The sequence below is a fragment of the Coccidioides immitis genome, assembly GCF_000149335.2.
Source record: "Coccidioides immitis RS genomic scaffold supercont3.1, whole genome shotgun sequence".
NCBI lineage: Eukaryota > Fungi > Ascomycota > Eurotiomycetes > Onygenales > Onygenaceae > Coccidioides > Coccidioides immitis.
The window spans coordinates 7,564,485-7,588,091 of record NW_004504310.1 but is presented as its reverse complement, the minus strand read 5'-3'; the positions used below and the strand labels follow the sequence as shown (position 1 = coordinate 7,588,091).

Here is a 23,607-nt window from a genome sequence, read left to right as displayed (position 1 = left end):
CTGGCTCCTTGCAAACCATGCCCTGCCCAAAGCTCCCCTGGCTGTCGACCAGCGCGAGGGCATTTGAGGTTACCACTTGAAATCATCCAATTGAAAGACCAAGTTGATGAATAGCCAGTTTGGCATTTTCAGGCGGCGATTTTCCCCCCTTCTTCTTGCAGATTGAGAAAAGGGTAACTGAGGAATACGGACAGTGGATCCTGCTGTCCTGCACTATCACCAAGTCGTCAACTAGCTTGACTGGCTCTCGGGGCACAGGGCGACGGGCCCTCTTTCTTTTAATTACTTCAAAGCCTCCACTCACGGCCTTCGAAAATATCGATGACAGTCTCTCCATCCTCCTTGCATGCATTGCCCCCAGGATACTTCTTACAGGTCAACTTTTTTTTGGTCATCCTTGCAGTGATCGCCAAACTCTCTTGGTCGATATTCCTTCTCGCTTTGCGTTTTTCGCAAAAGACGGACGGAGTTTGGGGGACCTTGCCTCTCCTCCCCTCCGATTGTGAGTACTCCGTACTCCGTACTCCAGATTCTTTCTCGTTGCATTGCCACTCGAGTGTCTATGTGCATAGCTTTGCACTTCCCTTTCGATAAATTTCTAAAGTTTTGGACTTCTTTTAATAACAAGAAACGATGGTAGGATTAAAGAAGTTTCTGAGTACGGAGAAGTCGCGGGATCGACTGTGCAGCGCCAATTCGGCGGAGCTTGGTTGCTGCGCATCATCTAGGGGTGAAGCCTCCCCTAAGCTTTTTTTCGGAAGTCAGCATAAAGCATGCCCTCCGCCGCTCAATATGGATAATCAATCGTTCTTGGCAATCGAGAGACAGTTTGAAGAACTGCACGATCATTTTCGTTCCAGGGCAGAAAAGCGATACCAATATATTGATCCTAAGCCGTGTCCTCTTCGAACGAAACGCCATGTCGATGTTATAGAAGCTATCTTCTCATCGCAGCGCTACCATTTATCGGCTCCGGTGTCGCCTTTGACCCTTTACAATGAGGATATTGCTGAGCGGAACCTTCATACCCCACCGACCCGTGCGCAGGATCCGTATGCTCGAGTCATATCAGCAATATACCAAGAGGACGTTGCAGACCGAAATATTTTACAAAATGGAGGCGGAGTCCGATGCCATCCCCCGCAGTATAGCCGACGGGTTCGGAAATCAAGGTCGCAATTCTATGATGGCAAAGAAGATCGTACCAAGCCACGTTCACAGTCTCCTTCAGTGAGCCGCCGACCCTTCTATGAAAGGGAGAAAGGGGGCTTGAGGACTAGTATGTCAGAACATGATCTACGAAACCATTCTTCTACAACCACTGAAAAGAGAATAAAAAGCGAGGAGGGGTTGTATGAATCAAACGGTGCCGACTTAGCAATGCCATCCGTTCCTGATGTTAGAAGCACATTTAATAACCCCGCAAGCGTCGATACTAAGCCTGCGAAAATCGCTTCCAATTTCTTGGGCGATTTGCAGAAGATGAAGGCAAATAACCAGCCGAACCAACTGGTCACTTCTTGCCAGCTGAAATCCGAGGCAAAAACACCGAGCAACAAAGATCACCGTCCACGAAATCTAATTTTCCCCAAACCATGCACCTTTTCGTCCAGGAAAAATGTCCGAGATTTGTCTATAAATATGGAATTGGCGGCTCCCCGCAAGATGTTCGTTAAAGTGGGTACTCGTCCTGTTGAGAGCTCTTCTCCAAGAAGCCAACGAAATCCTAGTATCGACGAGATTGTGAATAGTCCTATCTCAGTGACTAGTTCAAAAGCCCCGATGTTACCAAAAACTGCAAGCCGAAAGGTGGAGGAGATAATGAATATGTTCAGACAAGCATATAGTTCGTCGCAAAAGACACACTGCCATCCCACATCTGAGACCTTGGAAGACACCATTATTCGCGAAATCAATTGTCATGATGCCTTTCGCCGAATTCATTCAGACAACTCGTCTGGTATGTCAACTGAGCTATCGCCGGTTTTAATTATAGAGCATCTACACGAATCAAACAACACTGAGAATAGCCTAGGGAGGCACCAAACCAAAAATTTCTCGAGGAGAGGGCAATATCTGATGAGCTCTCGTCGCAAAGAATCATCTAAAGCTGCTGACGGCTCGGATGCTCCACGACGGGAGTTGTCGATTCCCGCCTTGAAAGAAGTTGAGTCAGATACTTCATACAACTGTGAGCTCAGAACACGTCAACGAAGACATACGTATGCCCAACCTCCTTCGAGGGTGATCCGTAACCGTGGAGTCAAAGCCGGTTTTCAGGGAACTTCCGCATCTCCCTCCCCACAACCATGCCGTTCAGGCTACTCGAATTGTAAGTCGCCAATCGAAAATCGCCCACATAGTTCCCATAGCCGGCTTTCACGCGCCGCATCAGCCGTCTCGGACGGCTCCGATACATCGAAATGGAGTATTTTTCCACAATCGCAGAATCCAAAGCCTGGAGTGATGGACAAGAGCCTTAAAATTCACGGCAACGATCCTATCATAGTTTCAGAAATCCAATTGGGCCGCACTGAGCCAAACAGGCGCTATTCGGCCCTTTCTGACGGATCTGCTTTATCCGCAGGCTCTTCGAAGTCGAAAGGCTCCTCTCACTCATCGTCGAGTTGGGTGGAGAGCGCGCCGAGCAAGATCGCCTTTCCTGTGGTATCGGGACGAGACGTTGATACTATCTCACCTGAGTAGCCTTCCGGAAGGTTCTACCTAATTCCAAGCGGTCCATTTAGCTTTCTGATCTTTGAAACCTTATACCCAAAATTCTCTTCAATTCTGCCCATTCTATAATATCCATTGATCCGCTAAGGGGCTAAATATATATATATCTCTACTTCTTTTACAGCATGCTTTAACTTGAAGATATCCATCTTTGTATATTTACTCTTGCTACAAACGCGAAGTGAAACACTTTCACCTTTTTAACCCTTTTACAAGCCTCCCGTTGTAATGCTGAGGACCTGGGTTATCATCTGTAAGTGACTCAAATGACATGCCAGAGACTTCCTGAAATACATGGCTATTTCGAAACCGGTGCGACAATTGAGAACTTCAGACCTGCCATTCGGTCCGTAATTGCTGGTGACAGTTGGAATTGATATAAAAGTAATCGAAGAGTAAAGAAGGCTCTGCATCAGAAACTTTACAGATCTCCATAACAGGGTTGCATTGCGTCCTCAAGCCTAGCTTGACTACTCTAATATAGGCGTAGGCTCCTTGTATAAACAGTTCAGGTAGGTTATATAGACATTGGAAGGACCGAGCAAGATAGCAGGCTCATACACACTAACTGCAGGTGTCCTTGATCTATTCGGTAAACGAGGGCTAACCTAGGACTGTAACGCTTCTTATCCAAAAATATGGGAAGCCGCATGGTATGACAGAACGAGAAGTCTATGAGTGATATTATCGCAATCCAGCAATTGGGGGCTTTCGCCCTTATTCTGCTAACTTACTTTGGAGGTATTTTGAATTTGAGATGTAAATTGGCCATCGATATGCTTAATATGAACCTGGAAAGGGAAAGCAGGGTCAGCGTCTTAGACTCGAATGAAGATTACTCGTGCAAGGAAATAACCGTAGTGAGAGAACTTACGTCCAAACAGACACCATTGCTCTGCTAATCGCGTGCACCTCGGGTTTGTACACTTTGTGACTCCCTTCTTGATACCAGCTGGCTGCTCAAACGGAATACACAAGCTCTTTGCACCCATACTTGGCAGTTTCGCGTCGACGGCTTCGCCCGTTTCTTCTTCAGCCTTGCGAGCACTCATTTCTTTAATTTCATCTTCGCATTGCTCTGTCAAGCAATGCGGAATCATGCAAAGATTTTTATCATTGAGGGCAGGGCAGAAGTCCTCCCAGTTGGTAATATGCTTAACATGTGAGCGGAATTCGGCGTCAGCACGGGCATAGAGGTCTGCCTGAATGGTTTCAAGGAGGGCCGGTACCGCCGTAGCTAACTCAGCGATTGGAATGGTAGATTTTCCTTCTTTTCCAGGAATGTCACGACGAGAGGTGGTTACGAAACCGCCCGAAGATTCCCCAGGACCGAATTCAAGGCGGAGAGGGATACCTTTAAGTTCCCAGTCATTGAACTTCCAGCCTGGAGAGTAGCCTTCACGCTTGTCAATTTCCACGCGAATGCCGGCTGCTTCAAGAACAGAGGCCAAGTGATCAATTTCAGCGTTGATCGACGCGCGTACGTCGTCAGGGGTTTTTGCGGTCAGCCCGACAGGAACAATGACGGTCTGGACATCTGCCACTCGCGGAGGAAGGACTAATCCGCGGTTATCACTGTGAACCATAACCATGACACCGATGGTACGGGTGGAGAGGCCCCAAGAGTTCTGCCAGACATGAAGCGGTGGCTTCTTTTCATCCGGTTTCGAGGTGGGGTCCTCGACAGTTATGCCAAACATTTTGCTAAAATTCTGTCCCAAACCGTGCGAGGTACCGCCTTGAATGCCTCGACCTGTAGCGGGGATATAACCCTCAACAGTCGTAGTGTAAAGACCGCCGGCGAACTTCTCTTTATCGGTCTTTTGACCTCGGATGACTGGAATGGCCAGGAGTTGTTCATAGACATGAGCGTAGTGCTGGAGAATCTGTAGAACCTCCTCACGGGCAGCTGCTTCGGTCAAATGCGCAGTATGGCCTTCCTGCCACAAGAATTCACGCGTGCGTAAGAAAGGCTGAGGGTTCTTAAACTCCCATCTTACAACTGAGTTCCATTGGTTTAGTTTAAGCGGCAGATCGCGATGACTTCGAATCCATTTGGCGTAGTATGGGTACATAACTGTTTCTGAAGTCGGACGAATGGCAATCTTTTTCTCTAATTCGCTACTTCCACTGCGTAGGGTTAGTATCGAATGCATGATAGATCACTTCGACCAAAGATCGGGGGAACATACGCGTGTGTAACCCAGGCTACCTCGGCTGCAAATCCTTCTATATGGTCCTTCTCCTTCTTCAAAACATCTTCGGATACGAACAACGGAAACGAGCAGTTTTTGACGCCCATCTTCTTAATCTTATCATTGAACCAGCTCTGTATCTCTTCCCAAATAAAGAATGAATGGGGCTACGTTGGCGCAAACCTGATTAGTCGTTTTTCTTAGGATTATACGCAATTGAGGGAGCGTATTTACCTTTAATACAAAACAGCCAGATACATCATAGTAGTCTAACATATCTCCTTTCAATAGTACTTGCTGGTACCATGCTGCAAAATCATCCTCCTTCGCAACATCTATTCCAATGAGAGCAGCGCCGTCGATCTTTTTCTTGGGATGCTTGGGGTTCGAGGACTTGGATTCGGACTTGCCAATCCCTTTATTAGCAGCCTTTTCCGCCTTGTCGGCAGCTTGTTTCTTCTGTTTCGCAGCCTTTTTCGCAGCATTTTTGGAGAGCTCCCCGGCTGCAGGGGCCGCGCCTCCCTGAGTAGTGGGGTCCATGGTGCAAATCGGAAGAGAGGTAGATGTCGGAGAAGCGTCAACGCCGTCTTGAGACTGCTGACTTGACATGGCAAACGGGACTAATAGCACAGATCGAAGATATCGAGCGACAGAACGTGCGGAAAGTCGAAGGAAATGAAGGGAGGGGGGAGTCATTTCGAGGGGTTCCAGAAAGCCCTTCACCGCCGGCCACGGCAGAAATTGCTTGGCACAACTGACCACCCAAAAAAGTCCCAGAAGCTCCCAGCCCAATGGAGTTTATGCAGGTACTCCACCATCAGTCAACAAGAGGGAGCTTTCATCGTTGACAGCAACCGCTTCCTTCTTCCAATTCGAACAACATGGCGGCCATCTTTGAGCAGTCTCGGAATTCCGGCACCCTCTGTACGTATTGCTTAAGCTCACAGCTACTCTTGCGTGGGGTGCCGCTAACTTGGGTGCAGTTCTTGGAGGCCAGAAACTCAGTGGACAAGATATCCGTGACCAGAATGGTTGGTAACCATGCCACCTGTATGGATGGGTGCTCTACTGACTTTGGATTATTTAGTTCTTGCAACCCAGGCTATTGCCAATGTCGTGAAGAGCTCCTTCGGCCCCTCCGGCCTCGATAAGATGTTGGTGGACGATATAGGTGTACGCTCTCCCTCCCCTCGCTTGAGTGTACAATGCTTATGAGACTAGGATGTTACTGTGACAAACGATGGAGCGACAATTCTAAGTCTGCTGGACGTGGAACACCCAGCTGGAAAGATCTTGGTGGACCTCGCTCAACAACAGGATAAGGAGGTATGTTGATCGTTTCAACATTCGACAGGAGTCCTCTGACAATAATAGGTTGGTGATGGGACGACGTCTGTCGTTCTCATTGCTGCAGAGCTCCTTCGCCGGGCAAATGAATTGATGAAAAACCGGATACACCCAACAACAATTATTACTGGATACAGGCTAGCGCTACGCGAGGCAGTGAAATATATGAACGAGAATATTAGTACAAAGGTTGATAATCTTGGCAGAGACAGCTTGATAAACATCGCGAAAACATCCATGTCAAGCAAGATCATTGGCTCTGACGCTGATTTCTTTGCCAATATGGTCGTCGATGCCATGTTATCCGTCAAGACAACAACGCCGACGAACGAAGTGAAGTACCCTGTCAAAGCTGTGAACCTGCTCAAGGCACATGGAAAGAGCGCGACAGAATCCATTCTAGTCAACGGCTATGCATTAAATTGCACCATCGCTTCCCAGGCCATGCCTACTCGCATTACTGATGCGAAAATCGCTTGTCTTGATATGAACTTGCAAAAGGAGAGAATGAAGCTTGGCGTCCACATCACTGTGGATGACCCTACGCAACTGGAGAAGATTCGCGAACGGGAATCTGGCATCGTCCTTGAGCGTGTGGAAATGATTCTAAAAGCCGGTGCTAATGTAATCCTAACGACGAAGGGTATCGACGATCTATGCCTTAAGATGTTTGTCGAGAAAGGTGCGATGGCAGTGAGAAGATGTAAAAAGGAGGATTTGCGGCGTATCGCGAAAGCCACAGGTGCCACCCTACTTAGCACTCTGTCGGATCTCAATGGTGACGAAAAGTTTGAGCCATCAAGTTTAGGACGTGCCGATGAGGTCGTCCAGGAGAGGATTTCCGACGATGAGTGCATCCTAATCAAAGGCACAAAGGCACACACTTCGGCGTCAATTATCCTTCGTGGATCAAACGATTTCCAGCTCGACGAAATGGAAAGATCGGTCCATGACTCACTTTGCGCTGTCAAGAGAACTCTTGAAAGTGGAAGTATTGTCCCTGGAGGTGGTGCTGTAGAGACGGCACTTCACATTTATCTTGAGTATTTCGCGCTCACAGTGGTATGTATCGAGTCATCGATTCTCTTGTCGATCTACTAACAATCTTCGCAGAATTCGCGAGAGCAACAGGCCATCGGCGAATTCGCCCAATCTCTACTTATCATCCCCAAAACCCTCTGTGTCAACGCGGCCAAGGATGCCATCGAACTAATTTCTCAACTTCGCCGCCGGCACGCCATCTCCCAGTCTCGTGATGAGGACAAAGCTACCGAAGAAGAAAAGGCCCTTGCGAAACGCAAGGCCTATCAGAATTATGGCCTTGATTTAATGAAGGGCAAGGTTGCCGATTCCCTTAAAGCCGGTGTCTTGGAGCCGAGCATGAGCAAGATTAAGCAATTAAAGAGTGCGGTGGAGGCATGCATTGCCATTATGAGGATTGATACCTTGATCAAGTTGGATCCCGAGCAAAAGGCTGAGGATGATGGACATGGCCATTAAAAATCTTGTTATGGTCTCTCTTTAGAAAATTATATGGGAATTATGTGGGAATCCACTGAAATGGAAAAATTACCTTGTGCCTGTCCGATTTCATCTGATCGCCTGTCCTAAAGATAGTTCTATATGTAAGGTTCATGCGTGAAAAATTAGAGACTAAATTTAATGAACGTCAGTTCTCTGTACAGAGTACTCCCTAGCCACATAGTTACAGCTTCAATTCGTAAAAATGCTTCTCACATTCGACGAAAGCATCATGATAATACATACGCTCTTATACTCCATACATGCCTAACACGCCAAAACACCATGCCTTTTTGCCTTTCTAGATTGCTGAAGCTCCTAAGTAACCCAATGCTACACCTTAGAAAAGTTCCCAAAAAAAAAAAAAAAAAAGAAAGAAAAAAAGGGTGCGTAATGGGTCAGCACTCTTCCTCATCATACTCTGGATCATTCACTTCAGCCCATCCGCAGTTCCATCGCCTCCCTCCTGCCTCGCCTCCAAGTCTCAGATCCCTTGCATCAGGGCCTTCACGCCAGCATCTGGCGTGTAAATCGTCACTTACGGTCACCAATTCGCCGTTATTTGTCCAAGAGACAGCAGAAACCTCCTTTTGGTGTCCCTCAACCAGAGGTGAGCCGTGTTGATATATGGGGATATCATGTTCCAATCGTGCGGATAGGCTGGTCCCGGAGTTTGTTCTCTGCAGGCCAATGCGTCGACCGCCGAACCCCTTTGAACCAGGCGTGGAATTTGTTGGGAGCGAGATCTCTGGGGTCGGCAAAGACTTTTTGAAATAGCGCTCGTTTGTAGGGAAGACAATGGCGCAATTATCACTGCTGCCGACAGCAAGGAGCTCCGTGTTATCGTTTTGCGCTTGGCGGAGCGCAATCTTCACAAAGAATGTAGCAACCAAAAGACGGGGATGGCGGAAACCGTAAAGTGGACCAAGCCCAGCTTTGGCCTCTTCTCCTGGGAACCGGCGGAGTGGTGGATTTGATAGGGATAGTTCGTTGGAGTTTCCGAGAATTAAATGGGGAGTTGAATAGGCATAAACAGTCCCATCTCGGCATAACGTATACAGGCGATTTCCATCACCGTTGAACACCAGAGAAGTCAAGCCGAATTGTCGGTATCGTGAATGGCTCTCTGGTTGTCTCGTAATGGCTACAGGCGTCGACATTTTTCGACGGAGGGAATAGCTAGTGCGCATATCCCAGAGTCGGACGCAGGCATTTGACTCGCAGCTCGTCACGAATAAATGTTCTCGGCCAGGATGAAGAAAAGAGATAGAGGTGACTGAGATATCTTCCCGATGGGATTGGGATTCAGACTGTCCCTTAGAACGCGGTCGCTCGGAGTGAGCCCCTCGGATATTATTAGACACTTGAGGATACTTCATTTTCGCGGTTGATATCCGCGTTGTATCATCGCCATCAGATGCAAGCGAGCAATGCAATTGCAGTGATGGTTTATCAAATGCCTTATATCGAAGGTCCCAGATGTTAATGCTTCCATCTCGACTGCAAGTAGCAACCACGTTTCCGTTAGACCCAGGCTGGAATTGCACGCGTTTGACGGACGAAGAATGTTTTGACAAGCAATAAACAGCGGTTTGGGTAGGCATGTCAATGATGTGGGAACTTTGGTCGCCCGAAGCTGTTGCTAAGAGCTTATCGTCGGACGAAAATTCTAAGTCCATGATCGAGTTCATATGTGGTTGGAAAGTTAAGAATGATTGTGAGAATCCAGCCTTATCGCCTTTGGCTGTATCTAAAATTCGGATACCCCCTTCTTCATCTCCTACAGCGACTAAAGAATTCGCTGTACGACGGTTAGCAAAACAGCAGCACTGAGGAGGGTAATGAGGAATTCGTACTGTGACAAGCTGCCGTGCAAAATGGCAATGTAGGGTGATCATCCTGCCAACATCTGTGAAGACCCTCCGGACGGCTATAGAAATTGGCTGTTTCATCCTGCCAGACTGTGGGAGAGAGAGTTAGTTGATTTCAAGGACATTGACACATCGACTCCCACAACAAACCTGTACCATAGGAAGGCGACCTGAGAGTTACCCGTGATGACCTGCTAATGGCTAGGTTGCGTAGGAGGGCTGGACTGGCAGCCTGAATGGCCTGCGATCGATGCAAAGGTATAGGCTCAGGAATTTTTTCTTCATTTGGTTCTTCTATAATGGTATTGAATGTGGATGTGGCCTCCTCTATATCCTCCTTCCTATCAATTGGATCGGTATAAATTGCTGGAACAGTTCGGACTCGTCTCAAAGGTGACGATTGCAAAGGTGGGCTTGAAGTACAGAAGGAAAGCTTTCTTTTCCTGCTTGGAGTGGATGGTTGATCTGGCAACTGCCTGGATATGGATTTGCTGTCATTTTGGAGGTTGAGAAACGCTGGCCCGTTGCGATTTAATGAGGAAGGCGGAGTTAATATATCTTTCAGGTTATTGCGGGCTGCTCTTACGCCAGACCGCGTACTGGAGCCGTGAAGGGATGATCTGGGAGTGAAGAACCTCTTGAAAGACCTTGGAGTTACTGGGGGCCGCTTTTTCGGTTTCAGGGATGGAGGGGACGCAGGGAGGGTATCTAGAGATGCATTCAAAGTAGGGGGTGAGGAGGGTATGGTATCCAGACACTCGTTCAGCTTGCTGGGCTGCTTGTCACGGAGAGCATTAGACATGTCCATTTCCACAGGTATAAAAATGTATTCCAATTATAATTTAGTTAGTAGCATTGGGAGAAGCAAGCCAGTAATGCTATAGCCTAAAGAAACAGAAACAGAAACAGAAGCAAAATGCAACGCGGAGGAGGAATTGGGTTGCGTTGGATTCATGGTTCACGTCGCGACCGAGCGAGATGCGTCTCGTACCTGAGGAGCCAACCTTTTCAATTAAGCAGAGCGTGTCGCTCGTGTGGCTTGTGGCGACGTGACGCGATTGGTGGCTCATGCACGGGGCCGCGGCTAGTCCGATTTTGGCCTTAGCGGTTTCGTGACTAAGATCTTATGTCAGCAGAAGGTTTCTGGAACGCAACGGGCGGTAAAGAGCAGCAGAAATTCTCTTTTTCTACACACGGCAGCAGGCTGGCCGAAAAGCGGGAATCTTTTGAGAGTCGGTTTCCGCCGATACACCGATAAGCCCGTTGGAAGGGAGCTATGGTGGGATAAGCAATTGTCGAAGATGAGCTCCGTTAAACGAAAGGGAAACGCGCCGGAGGACTCAAACTCTCGTCACTTAAAAAAGCGAGTCAAGGTCTCCGGCCAGGACCGCGAAAAGGATGCGAAGCGTGTGACGAAAGACTCAAGGGCCAATGGACCGACGGGCAAGAATCGCACCGATACATTGAAGGGTCAATCGGAGTCCTCCTCGAGGCCCTCCACTGTTTCCGTACTGCGCGACGAAGCTCCGGCCTTTCCTCGAGGTGGTAACAATGCTCTGACTCCGTTAGAGCGAAAGCAAATTCAGATTCAGGCCACTCGGGATGTGCTCTTTGAGCAAAAAGGTACACCGGGCGGGGAGATATTAAATGATGATTCCGAGATTGAAAAGGACGAAGATACGGCGAGAGAAGATGCTAAAGCTTCAAAGAAGAAGCAGAAGGCCAAAAAGCACAAAAAGTCAGCTGAAGCGTTAGCGAAGCCTCAGGGGCCAAAGATCGAAAGTTTAAGCTTCAAGGTATAGGCCGGAAACAAAATATAAAGCTGAGGAGAATATAACTGACCTTTTGCTTAGCGAATTGTGCCCGGTTCCAAAATTCTTGGCCAAGTCTCGAGTATCGGTACTCACAACATCTCCCTGGCACTTCCGAATAATTTAACCGGATACGTACCATGGACTGCTGTTTCAAAGATATTAAAGGGCAAGATTGAGAAACTTCTAAAGAATGGCGAAGACGACGAGAACGATGAAGATACTGACGATGACGATTTCGACCTCAAATCATATGTCCGACTCGGCCAATACCTCCGTGCGTCCGTTTCGTCAACCACTGATAACGGACATGGACTTGGCAAAGGCAAGAAGCGTATCGAGCTTTCCGTCGACCCCCAAGAGGCAAATGCTGGTCTGTCAAAATCAGACATGATTGTTGACTCCACAGTGCAAGCCTCCGTGCTAAGTGTTGAAGACTACGGCCTTATAATGGACCTAGGTTTAGAGGATGGCGAAACTAGAGGCTTCATGTCCTCTAAAGAGCTGCCTCCGAGCGTGGATCTGTCCCAAGTCAAAGAAGGAGCTGTATTCCTTTGTGTTGTTACTGGCCATAATGCTGCTGGCAATGTAATCAAACTCTCCGCTGACCTACAAAAAGCTGCATCTGCGAAGAAATCACACTACCTCAGCTCCGCCCCAACGATAAATACTTTCCTCCCCGGAACCGCCGCCGAAATTCTTTTGACGGAAGTTACTCCGAACGGTATGACTGGAAAGATCATGGGAATGCTAGATGTGGTTGTCGATGCAGTGCATTCCGGCTCAACTGATGAGACAAAGGACTTGACAAAGAAGTATCGCCCGGCCACGAAAGCGAAAGGTCGACTTATTTGCACGTATCCATCTGATGAAAACCCAAAGCTGGGTTTCTCAATTCTTGACCATGTTCTCAAATTCTCACCAACATCTGTGGCTGATCCGCAAGATAGAGATGATAAACCCGCTATTTCGGCGATAATACCGGAGGTTAAGGTGATCAAGATTGATCCCACCCTGGGTTTGTACGTGCAGCTGGGGAACACCAAACATTACGGTTTTGTCCATATATCAAGAGTGAAGGATGGGAAGGTTTCCTCATTATCGTCAGCGGAAGGACCTTTTAAAGTTGGATCGCATCATGAAGGTCGCATAATCGGGTTCAATGCTCTAGATAATCTCTTCTTATTATCCCTGGAAAAGAAAGTTATTGACCAACCATTTCTCCGCCTGGAAGACGTTACAGTTGGTGCAGTGGTAAAAGGGAAAATTGAGAAGCTTCTCATGGGGCCTGATGGCATCAATGGCCTTCTCGTTTCCCTTGCCGATGGTATAAGTGGCCTTGTTCCTGGAATGCACATGGCCGATACCAAGCTACAGCACCCGGAGAAGAAGTTCCGCGAAGGATTACAGGTAACCGCTAGAATATTGTCCGTGAATCTCGAGAAGCGACAATTGCGGTTGACGCTAAAGAAATCATTATTACATAGCGAGTCTGCAATCTGGAAGGATTATCGGGACATAGCGCCAGGAAACCAATCCCCAGGAACTTTTGTGAGTATACAAGAAAACGGCGCCGTCATTCAATTTTATGGGGCTGTTCGCGGGTTTCTTCCGGTCTCCGAGATGAGTGAAGCTTACATCAAGGATCCCTCTCAACACTTCAGCATCGGACAAGTGGTGAATGTCAATGCGTTGAGTGTTGATGCGGAGCAAGGAAGATTGGTCGTTTCTTGCAAAGATCCTTCGATAGTTACGGATGCATATAAGAGTGCATTTGAGAATGTACACCCAGGACTACTTGTTTCCGGAACTGTCTTTGAGAAGTCCAGCGATGATTTACTTCTCAAGCTTGAGGATGGTGGACTAATTGCACGCCTCAGTGCGGAACAACTCTCGGATGCGGCGCCATCCAAATCTGCTGCTAACCTTGCGCGACTCAGGGTTGGCCAGAAGCTCCACGACCTTTTGATCCTTAGCATACGCAAAACCCACCGGCTCATCCAGGTCAGCAATAAGCCAAGCTTGAAGGCTGCGCTTGAAAAAGGAACGCTGCCAGCCAAATTCGAAGACCTTAAATTAAATTCAAGCGTAACGGGTCTTGTTAGGAATATTACGGATGACGGCATATTTGTCGAGTTCTTGGGCGGGCTTACAGGCTTCCTTCCCAAGCGTCTGGTGGATGATGAACATTTAACCAAGGCGGACTTTGGATTTATGCGTACCCAGTCTATTTCTTGCTCGGTCTCTTCCATTGACCAGGATGCCCAAAGGTTTATTTTGACCATGAATCCCGTGGAAAAGGAAGAGGAGAAGCATGAACGCCGATACAAGACAAAAAATACGAATGAGTTGTCAGTTAGCAATCCCGTGGATCAAGATATCAAATCTCTCGACGATTTTAAAACCGGGAAGGTCACGAAGGCGAGGATCACCTCAGTCAAGGATACCCAGCTCAATGTGTTGTTGGCAGACAATGTCCAGGGCCGTATAGACGTATCTGAAGTGTTCGATAACTGGGAAGACATCAAGGATCGAAAACAGCCACTGAGGCTCTACAAACCCAAGCAAGTCGTTCCGGTTAAAATTCTAGGCGTTCACGATGCGCGAACCCATAAATTCTTACCAATCAGTCATCGCACAGGCAAGGTCCCTGTTTTTGAGCTCTCAGCGAAGCCAAGTTCATTAAAATCTCCGGATCTCGGCCCCATAAGTTTGGAAAAAGTTAAGGTTGGAAATTCATTCCTAGGATTTGTCAATAACATGGGCGATGATTGTCTGTGGCTCAACATCTCGCCAAGCGTGCGAGGAAAGCTTCCAATTATGGACATTTCGGACGACCTGGCTCTTGCTGGCGATATTAAAAGGACCTTTCCTATTGGATCCGCCCTCAAGGTCACGGTAGCCGCGGTAGATGTTGATAAGAATCGTCTTGACTTGACCGCTAAACATGGAGCCTCTTCGAAGAAACTTACGATATCCGACCTTTCCAAAGGCATGATTCTCCTTGGTAAAGTCACTAAAGTGACCGAGCGTCAGGTTCTCGTGCAGCTTAATGAGTCGCTTGTTGGAGCCATCGGACTACTTGACATGGCTGATGACTATTCGAAAATTAATCCCGCGAACTTTCACAAAAACGCTGTCCTTCGTGTTTGCGTTGTGGATGTCGATGTGCCAAACAAAAGGGTAGCTCTATCTGTCCGCCCATCGAAAGTGCTTAGTGCATCCCTTCCCGTTGAAGACCCTGAGATCGCGTCTATCGACCGGCTTAAAGTCAATGATATCGTCCGGGGATTCGTTCGAAGAGTTGCCGATATCGGACTATTCGTGACCCTCGGTCACAACGTGACTGCATATGTTCGTGTTTCGGACCTATCGGATTCTTATCTCAAAGAATGGCAAGACGAATTCCAAATCGATCAGATCGTGCGAGGGCGAATTACTCTGGTGGACACCGAAGCGAAGAAAGTCCAGATGACCTTGAAACAATCGGCACTAGACCCGGACTACAAGCCTCCGCTCAAGTTGAAGGACCTGAAACCAGGCCAAATAGTCACGGGGAAAGTACGAAAGGTCGAAGAGTTCGGCGCATTCGTTTCAATTGATGGAACTGCCAATCTTAGTGGCCTTTGCCATCGGAGTGAAATGGCGGAGCGAAAGGTTACGGATGCGCGGAAACTTTACGAACAAGGAGATATTGTGAAGGCCAAGATTCTCAAAATAGATTTGAAAAAGGATCAAATATCGTTGGGATTAAAGGCATCATACTTCAATAATGATAGCGACGAGGCGGATTCGGATATGAGCGAGGGCGCAAGCGAGGAAGAGAGCGGTGATGATGAGTTAGGCGGGGTAGCCCTCGAGCCAGGCATTGACGACGAAGACCTCTCTGACGAAGGAGAGGATATTATAATGGGCGGTGTGGACCTTTCCAACAGCCTCGTGCAGTCAGCAGACTCTGATAATGTCGATGTGTTGATGGCTGATGCCGATGGCGATCAAGAAGGCGCTTTGGTCACTTCTGGTTTTGACTGGACAGGCGATTCATACGAAATTCAAAAAGGTTTGAATGGCGCTGCATTTGATTCGGACGATGAAAATATGTCAAAGAAAAAGAAGCGCCGGAAGGCTGAAATTCAAGTCGACAGAACCGGTGATCTCGATGCGAACGGACCCCAGACCGTGGATGATTATGAACGACTCCTTCTCGGGGAGCCTAATTCTAGTTTGCTGTGGCTGAAGTACATGGCATTCCACCTTGAATTAGGGGAAGTTGATAAGGCGCGCGAGATTGCTGAGCGCGCCCTTCGGTCCATCAGCCTTGGCCAGGATACGGAAAAATTCAATGTCTGGGTTGCGATGCTTAACTTGGAAAATACATTTGGCACCGATGACAGCCTTGAAGAAGTATTCAAGCGTGCTTGTCAGTATAACGATGCGCAGGAAATCCACGAAAAAATGGCAAGCATTTTTATCCAGTCTGACAAGCCAGAGGTAAGTAATACTTAGTTTGCCTTTATTGATCGCCCCACAATACTAACATATGGTTAGAAAGCGGATGAGATTTTCCAATCTGCGCTGAAAAAGAAATTCACCCAGTCTCCGAACCTATTCTTGAATTATGCCAACTTCCTCTTTGACACTATGGCTGCGCCAGATCGAGGACGTGCTCTGTTGCCTCGCGCCATGCAGTCTCTACCTCCTCACACCCACGTCGAACTCACATCCAAGTTCGGACAGTTAGAATTCCGCTCACCGCACGGAGATGTTGAGCGTGGTAGAACCGTGTTCGAAGGACTCCTTTCGTCTTTCCCTAAACGTGTTGATTTGTGGAATATCCTGCTAGATCTTGAGATCAAAGTTGGTGATGTGGACCAGGTCAGGCGGCTATTTGAGCGAGTCCTCGGCATTGGCCGTGGAGTCGGTGCCGACGGCAGCAAGGCTGGGATGAAGAAGCTAAAGGATAAGCAGGCCAAATTCTTCTTCAAGAAGTGGCTTACGTTTGAAGAGAAGATCTCTAATGGCGATGATAAGATGGTTGATGAGGTTAAGGCTCGAGCTGCGGAGTACGTGAAGTCGTTGAAGGAAGACCCCTAAACGGATGAAACTTCTTCATGACTTGAGGGCTTTAGTCTACATTTTCTTCCCATGTCTCCGAGTAAAGAGGTAACATTACCGGGCGTCTAGCTTTTCTCATATTTGTATAGCGTTTGTGGGGATATCCTATTATTAGATCTACACCAATTTAAAAAGTTATTGACCTCTTTTCTCTGCCATGATTCTCCTGTACTCCTCCACAATGCTCTGTCTGTGGCTCGCTAATTCCTCTCTCCGTCTCAAACTACCAGCAGCGGCTGGAACGTTAGCCACATCCACCTTTGCACCGTTGATCCCGTGGACTTTGAATATCTCTTTAACTTTTGCCAAATTCTCCGGGGGCGCCTGCACGACGTCAAATGGATTAAGTGGCTGAGCAGCACATTTCTTTTTATTCAGCTTTGCCCATGGATCATCGTCATCAGAGTCGTCAGAGTAATCAGGACCATCCGCGGCCGCAGCGCCGTTCTTTTTCTTCTTTTTACCTCCTTTCTTCTTCTTCTTCTTCTTCTTTCCGTGACCCGCCTCAGCCTCCCATTGCTTCCACGTGTCATTCACCTCTTCATCTTCTGCTTCTCTCTCCTCCCTTTCTGCCTCTTCCTTCTCTCGTATCTTGGCCTCCTCTTCGCGCCATCCTTTTTGCAGTCGCAAGAGCCGCTTTTCATGTTTGGTTTGACGGTGTTCGCGCAGGTTACGGATATCAGCATCCATTTTACTTGCACCAGTATTTCCCGCCTTGCGCGCCACGCCGGAGAGGGGTAGAGCCTGATCCACGCGAGCAGCGTAATCGGAGAGTTTTTCTCCGGGAAGAATCTTGGGAACACTGGTCGACTCTGCTGATTTAACAGCAGCGTCGGCCTTCTGGACCTTAGGCTTATTATTCTGTCCTGAAGCCTCTGTAGGAATATCCCCCCCTCTTTTCCGTTTCCTCGTGTTTTTCTCGTTGCCAGCAGCAGTATCGGAATTCATCTTGTTTCCATCCTTTCCGCCCGGCATGGACTGTTGGAATCTGCGCATCATCCGCGCAAATTGTCGAGGCGTATCATCACCGAAATCATCGGTATGCGCTGGCTTTTTTCTCTGCTTCGCATTCTTTGTCTGTCCGGCGTCCTTGGTGCCGTTATCAAGCCTCGCCGGAAGTGGTTTTGCAATCTTGTTTGGCGGCAGATCGTAATGATCGCTGAACCACAAACGTCAGCTTCATCTTTTTTAACCCGGTACCAATTCCATTCGGACAGGAAGCTTACTCATTCTCCTTCCGCCGTCTTTTGTGTTTGTGGGGCATTTTGAGAGGGTCGAGATGCGCGATCCGCTCAGATGACTATCGGAGAACGGAGCGTGTTTCTATGTTCGCAGCGCAAACCGACTTGGAAAGCCACCACTTCTGAGATTTCCGCACGCGCAAGCCACATCATATCCCCTATTAAGCTTTAGTGCATAATTAGTTAGCCTACATATGAAGCTCGCGCCACACAAGTGGCTTGCAGAAAGTCTAATAGTCATGCAGCCTCCTTTGGTCACAGGTCAAATCCACAAGTGCTCTCTGGGGACGATCCTTCAACAGCAGGGTCACGTCCATGAAACTCTAGCTTACCTTGAAGAGATATCAAAGGGATCACCCTTGAACGCCTATTGCATAAACCCAAACTGGAAGGTTGCTCTACTCCGTGGCCTTACCGGTCTGTGTTGTGGGACGGACAAACTAGACGAGGCAGAAGTGGTGCTTGAAAAAGAATTGAAAAGAATACCAGTGGCTTTGAGAACAGTAGCTCGCGGAAATGATTGCAGCTTGCGCTTATGGAAAGTTTCATCAGACACAGAATTATTGAAAAGGCTAGGGAATGCTTATCAAGCCTTATTTTTACTTTGGCAGACAAACAATTCCAACGCTGCCCAAAGTACCAATTACTTCCGTGTATGGGCTGGGTTAGCAATGATACTTCATCTCCAAGGCCATTGGGATAGGTCCTCAAGCCATCGAACCACACTTTGGAAATTGTGGAGAGTTTTTCCTAGTTCGAGCTAGCATCTGAGCAATGGAGCACAGGATAACTTCAAGACTGCATGTCGTGGCCCACCCAAGCCAACAACAGCACAGCTACACTTGAGAAAGCACAGAAGAGTCTAGCTACTGAGCAAAGGAAACATTGGATTGTGGGCTTGGAATTTTGTGGTGTGATTATATGGTTACAGCCCTCTAGAAGGCTGGTCCAAACCCAGTTAATCAAGGAGCATCGGGGTACAGCTTCCAAGCGCTGCAAGCGCTGTCGTTCTCAAGGGCTTGTACCGGAAGCCGCCCCTTCTGACTGGAGACCCCGGTATAGATCCAGGGCCGCCGTCAAGTCCGTACAAATCACTTCACGGTCATTTACCAAAAGTATAACTACGCGCCTAAGACATCTGAGATATTCCACGTATCGGAAAAGGCCACATATGAAATCTGCAGGATATATGTTCTAGCTAGGGCGGCGATAATTGTCGTTGCACCATCTATCCTATTTCGCTAGTCAATCGTATTGTGTTCCTCCATGCGTATAAATTTGTGTCTTCGTTTCAATCTATTTCTAAGCCTTGTTCCTCTTCCTCAAACCCCCGTCCCTTGCCCTTCATCAAGTTCTTTTGACTCCCGATCCACGATTAGCAGCGACATACGGGCCTCAAATCCAACGGCGAAAAGTTGTCCTCCCGTGTGTATCGTGCCTCCTGGACGTCTTCTCAAACAAGCCCCAGCACGTATGTATCCGCAGCTTGGGTACTTGCAACCACTGCGTATGGAGTCGTCCATGCAAAGATGTCAGGATACTCTTTAATCTCAAGCTTTTCTGACGTGGGGACAGCCGCCTCGACACCTCATCCCGCTGGCTGAATCATTGGTTGACCTCTGCGAAAGCCGGCAAGTGCTTCGTGAAATGGTCGATTCACGTATAGCCCAGACAGCGAAAGAGTTTCGGAAGGTATGCAAAACAATGCGAGCTGGAGAAGCAGACAGCCTGGGAGGTCTCAGATCATACCGAGTCCAATCCATATAACCGCTTCAACGAGATTTGTCTTCGTGGGTGGCCAGACGCGACTGGGTTCTTTTGGTGGATGATGAATGTTCCCATTGGGGCTTTCTCCGCTCCAGCGGTAGGCATGAAAGCCGCGGAGCCGAAACCTGATAAGGCAAGTCTGACGGGGTTTCTATTCAGTGCGCGAAGTGCTGTGCACACAGCTGGCTAATTCGATGCTAGCCTTTCTTTATTGGCGAAATCAGAAATCTCGACCCATTTGATCTGGACACAGAAAGAGAGCCAAATGCTAACATTTTCGATCTATTAGGTGGATTCAACGGCGCTGAGTCGGTGCATCTCCACTGGAGTGCCTCCTACACATATGTAGTCGAAGCCTGCTGGGTTTCTTTGTAATGTCTCGTTGTACGTATTTCTGAGCTGCCGGGGTTCTCGATGCACGAAATCAACCTCAACAACTTAGCCCAAAGTTGCGCCCTATATACAAACTGTACAAAAGCAATGATTGGTGAAAGTTTCCCGAAGGTCGAGCCTTTGATGGTCTTTGGGATCACAGCTTTTGAAGGTGATGTTTTAGTAGATAGAGTATGCTCTGGTCACTGTTTTCATGAAGGTTACTGACATAGCAAACACATCGGAAATTAGGGCACTCACCGGACATATCGTTTCGACAGGTACGGAGTACAGCGTGAGGCCTTATTCTATTGGCTAGTCAGCAATGTTATGTTGACATATATCCGTCACCTCTCCAACCGACTCATACCACCTTGTTCCTATATCCCCATCTTCCTTTTGTTTCATTGAATGATATCCTTTCCCACGGGCGCATGATTAGAAAGTAAATGCTCAACCAAAGATGAATATCCCATGTGTATTGTGCACTATGCACACCTTTCCCAGAAACCTTGACCATGTGTGTTTCCGTCAATGGGGAGGTTGCAACCACTGCAACGCAAAAAAGAAGCCATGTGAACCCGTATGGATGAACTCCTCCTATATCAATTTTTATCTGACACCGGAGAGTAGGTTCCCGAAGCCTTTGTTCCTAGGGTCAAAGAACTGCTCGACCTCTCCGCAGAAAGGGAAAAGAATGGACAAGGCATGCTTCGACGCATTATCGACGCCGAAATCCAGAGAAAGGCAAAAGAGTTTCAAAACAAGTACGGGGCGTATGTCAAGGACTTGAAGAAGAAAAACGCAGAGGAAAAGGATAAATGCAATCCATATAATACTCGTTCCAAGGCGGCCGCTGGGCCTGCCGTCGAAGGTGTGAAGACTGGGCCATCTTCCAACATCGCGAACGATGCCCTGATGGAGCGCTTCTGCACTGCGCTGGAGGACACACGGAGAACACTGGAAGGTATCGAAAAAGGGTTAAATAAGGTATATCTCATGGGCTTTTAAGCCAGGACCTCATGCTGACGTGACACTAGATTGTTTCTATACTCGAAAAGGCGAAGGTTGACGTTTCGATTGTCCATGACAGAAAACGAGAACGATCTCCGAGTAAGCAACCCGAAGTGCCCGCAACGAGAGAGATGAAAGGATCGATTCTGGGAAAACGTCCCTACTGGGACACTCTGTGAAAAGAGGAAAGAATAAAAAAAAAAAAAAAAAAAAAAAAGAAGGCAGCCGGGATTATGTCCAGCTTCTTTCTTCCAAGTCTCACTGTAGTTTTAAGGTGCTCGAGCGGTTCTCTACTCCAGTGAACTAGTTAACTATGTAGTTCGCACTCCTTCAGGAACTGAAAAGCCTCCACCACGGTGTGTACAAGATAGTCCTGCGTGAGCTGGTTCTCGAAGAGTAGGGCGCGACGCCCATCCCCTGGTCTCAGCCTTCAGAATTCGGGTCTCAATGCAACTTTAAAAGCAGAAACTTCCGGCTGGTGTGGTCGAGCCAATAATCGAAGTGCCATCAGGAACAATGACGGCAGGATTCGTAAGTGTTCCAGGCTCCCAGGGGAAGTTGGGACGGCCCCAACGGTACTCTCGAATTCACACACGGAAAATCCCCGTCATTATGACAAGCAAAACGGTAAGACGTAGTTCTCTTAAATAGGTGATAGTAAGCTGCCATATGGCCGGAATTTTCAAGGGAAACAAGCTCCGGTCGTCTCTCCATGAAGCCAGCACCCTGGGCTTTTCAAGCTGCCTCTCAAACTGCTTACTCGCCCCGCCGCCTCTACAAAGCCCCAGAGTGACAGCCGAACGGATACTCGCTGTTGAGATCAGCCGAGTTAAGAGCGTTTAAAAAGCGTTTAAAGATAACAAACCGGGCCCTCCCGCTTGAGAATTAATTGAACCCTGAGAACACAGCGATGCTGCTCGCCCTGTTGGGCTGGTAGTTAGTTGGCTGAAGAGTTTCAGAAAGGCGAGTTTGTCATCAGGCACCTGGTGGGCCGTTCCCGAGATGCCACCGTCCGCGGGCTCCACCGCCTCTCTCGACGACGCGTCGGTCCCGTCAGAACCGCTCCTGGACGACGGGCTTTCGACTGAGACACCATGGTGGTATGAAAGAGGGATTCAGAGTCCTTTGTGTTATTTGAGATGGATACCGTTACGCCGCCGGTTCGCTCAGCTTGCGCTTTGGCTTCGAAGTGGAGACGAAAAGGGAGACCTTGAGCAGAGCGGATTTAACGACCGTCGTCGCTTGACTTTGAGTACGACGCTTTGTTTCTGTCGAAGATCGAGAAGAGTGCGTTTGCTACTCTTCATTATCTTGGGTGGTCTGACCATGCTGTTCGTAACTCTGCATCCACCCGCACTTAACATACCTCTCTGGCTATTCAACTTTTGTCACTGGGCTAACACCGTTAACGTTCGCAGGGGCCTTGTCCAGCTGATTTCACTTCTTTCTGGAGTTTTTGTATCATTCTTCCCGAGCTACATAGATAGGAATGTTGACCTTTGGGGAAAAACTGGCGACCCGAGCGAGTACCTTGCACACTGGCCGACAGATCAGACTGCCGATATTAGACCTGTGGCTTGTCATTCCCATAATGATTACTGGCGACAAGTGCCCCTCTACTCTGCCATTAAAGCTGGCTGCATTAGTGTAGAGGCAGATGTATGGCTGTTCGATAACGACCTTTATGTCGGGCATACGAAGTCTTCGCTCGCCATTAATCGGACGTTGACGAGTCTCTACCTTGACCCGCTTCTTACTTTGCTTGCAAAGCAGAATCCTGTCACTCGATTTCAACCTGGCTATGATGGACCTCCACATGGAATATTTAACACCAAGCCGTTCCAAACACTTGTCCTTCTGGTAGATTTCAAGACCAATGGGCACGACATTTGGCCATATCTAACTTCTCAGCTATCTCTTTTTCGAGAAAAGGGGTATCTTACTTACTTTAACGGGACAACTGTTATCGAAAGGCCGATAACCGTCGTTGCAACCGGTAATGCACCCTTTGACCTCGTTGTGGCCAATTCGACACACCGAGATATCTTCTTCGATGCGCCCTTGGCAGAGCTAGCAGCTTCTGATTCAAGCGTCACTCATGCATCAATTCCTTACGACTTCAGAAATAGCTATTATGCTTCAGTCTCCTTTCACAAGTCTATTGGCTTCCCTTGGAGATTCCAATTATCCGAAAAGCAACTATATCTTTTGAGAGCCCAAGTCAAAGGTGCGCATGATAGAGGACTCAAAGTACGATATTGGGACAGCCCTGCCTGGCCCCATAGCTTGCGAAACCAGATTTGGACGGAACTGGTTCGTGAAGGTGTAGATATCTTGAACGTTGACGATTTAAAGAGCGCAACCGCGAAAGACTGGAATAGGATTTGAAAATAGACCACATGATGCTCGGGGTTTTTTGGCTTTTTGGCGGTTCTGGGGCACTGTTAATGGCGTTATTCATGGATGGCGGTTGGGCTTTAGATGGCCGGTGTGTATTTTGCTGCATTTAATTGGCAACGTATTTGATGAACGGATTGGCTATTAGGCGAGAATAGTAAACTTATGATTTGTCTATACTTTCTGGGGTACTTGGTTATAGAGCCAATGGATTATCAGT

At 48.0% G+C, this 23,607-nt stretch overlaps 8 protein-coding genes across 8 annotated transcripts; 5 read left to right on the top strand and 3 right to left on the bottom strand.

Moving 5' to 3' along the window:
- Positions 1-633: 633 nt before the first annotated feature.
- On the top strand, positions 634-2,940 carry CIMG_00320 (uncharacterized protein; the record flags this gene model as incomplete). The annotated part of the gene is made up of 2 exons (XM_001246548.2): positions 634-1,960; positions 1,997-2,940. The coding sequence occupies 2 exons, from the start codon at positions 634-636 to the stop codon at positions 2,704-2,706; spliced, it is 2,037 nt and encodes a 678-aa protein (XP_001246549.2). The 3' UTR covers positions 2,707-2,940.
- Positions 2,941-3,165: 225 nt separating this feature from the next.
- CIMG_00321 (prolyl-tRNA synthetase) lies at positions 3,166-5,627 on the bottom strand (the record flags this gene model as incomplete). Its single annotated transcript, XM_001246549.2, has 4 exons — positions 3,166-3,527; positions 3,611-4,866; positions 4,929-5,098; positions 5,166-5,627. 4 exons carry the CDS (start codon positions 5,625-5,627, stop codon positions 3,517-3,519), a joined length of 1,899 nt encoding a protein of 632 aa, XP_001246550.2. The 3' UTR covers positions 3,166-3,516.
- A 129-nt stretch (positions 5,628-5,756) lies between these two features.
- Positions 5,757-7,960, top strand: CIMG_00322 (T-complex protein 1 subunit alpha). Its single transcript, XM_001246550.2, has 6 exons — positions 5,757-5,855; positions 5,915-5,962; positions 6,019-6,104; positions 6,153-6,257; positions 6,306-7,340; positions 7,392-7,960. The coding sequence occupies exons 1-6, from the start codon at positions 5,813-5,815 to the stop codon at positions 7,776-7,778; spliced, it is 1,704 nt and encodes a 567-aa protein (XP_001246551.1). The 5' UTR covers positions 5,757-5,812; the 3' UTR covers positions 7,779-7,960.
- A 237-nt stretch (positions 7,961-8,197) lies between these two features.
- Positions 8,198-10,478, bottom strand: CIMG_00323 (WD repeat protein; the record flags this gene model as incomplete). Its single annotated transcript, XM_001246551.2, has 3 exons — positions 8,198-9,600; positions 9,656-9,760; positions 9,821-10,478. The coding sequence occupies 3 exons, from the start codon at positions 10,476-10,478 to the stop codon at positions 8,198-8,200; spliced, it is 2,166 nt and encodes a 721-aa protein (XP_001246552.2).
- Positions 10,479-10,919: 441 nt separating this feature from the next.
- Positions 10,920-17,755, top strand: CIMG_00324 (rRNA biogenesis protein RRP5). The gene is made up of 3 exons (XM_001246552.2): positions 10,920-11,466; positions 11,524-15,972; positions 16,030-17,755. The coding sequence occupies exons 1-3, from the start codon at positions 10,972-10,974 to the stop codon at positions 16,573-16,575; spliced, it is 5,490 nt and encodes a 1,829-aa protein (XP_001246553.1). The 5' UTR covers positions 10,920-10,971; the 3' UTR covers positions 16,576-17,755.
- On the bottom strand, positions 15,809-17,884 carry CIMG_00325 (uncharacterized protein). Its single transcript, XM_001246553.2, has 2 exons — positions 17,823-17,884; positions 15,809-17,755 (listed from the first exon to the last, which is right to left on the bottom strand). Exons 1-2 carry the CDS (start codon positions 17,858-17,860, stop codon positions 16,732-16,734), a joined length of 1,062 nt encoding a protein of 353 aa, XP_001246554.2. The 5' UTR covers positions 17,861-17,884; the 3' UTR covers positions 15,809-16,731.
- A 2,555-nt stretch (positions 17,885-20,439) lies between these two features.
- Positions 20,440-21,169, top strand: CIMG_00326 (uncharacterized protein; the record flags this gene model as incomplete). Its single annotated transcript, XM_001246554.2, has 3 exons — positions 20,440-20,559; positions 20,610-20,966; positions 21,017-21,169. 3 exons carry the CDS (start codon positions 20,440-20,442, stop codon positions 21,167-21,169), a joined length of 630 nt encoding a protein of 209 aa, XP_001246555.2.
- A 472-nt stretch (positions 21,170-21,641) lies between these two features.
- CIMG_00327 (uncharacterized protein) lies at positions 21,642-23,562 on the top strand. The gene is made up of 2 exons (XM_001246555.2): positions 21,642-22,321; positions 22,409-23,562. The coding sequence occupies exons 1-2, from the start codon at positions 21,993-21,995 to the stop codon at positions 23,376-23,378; spliced, it is 1,299 nt and encodes a 432-aa protein (XP_001246556.2). The 5' UTR covers positions 21,642-21,992; the 3' UTR covers positions 23,379-23,562.
- The last annotated feature ends 45 nt before the right edge of the window (positions 23,563-23,607 follow it).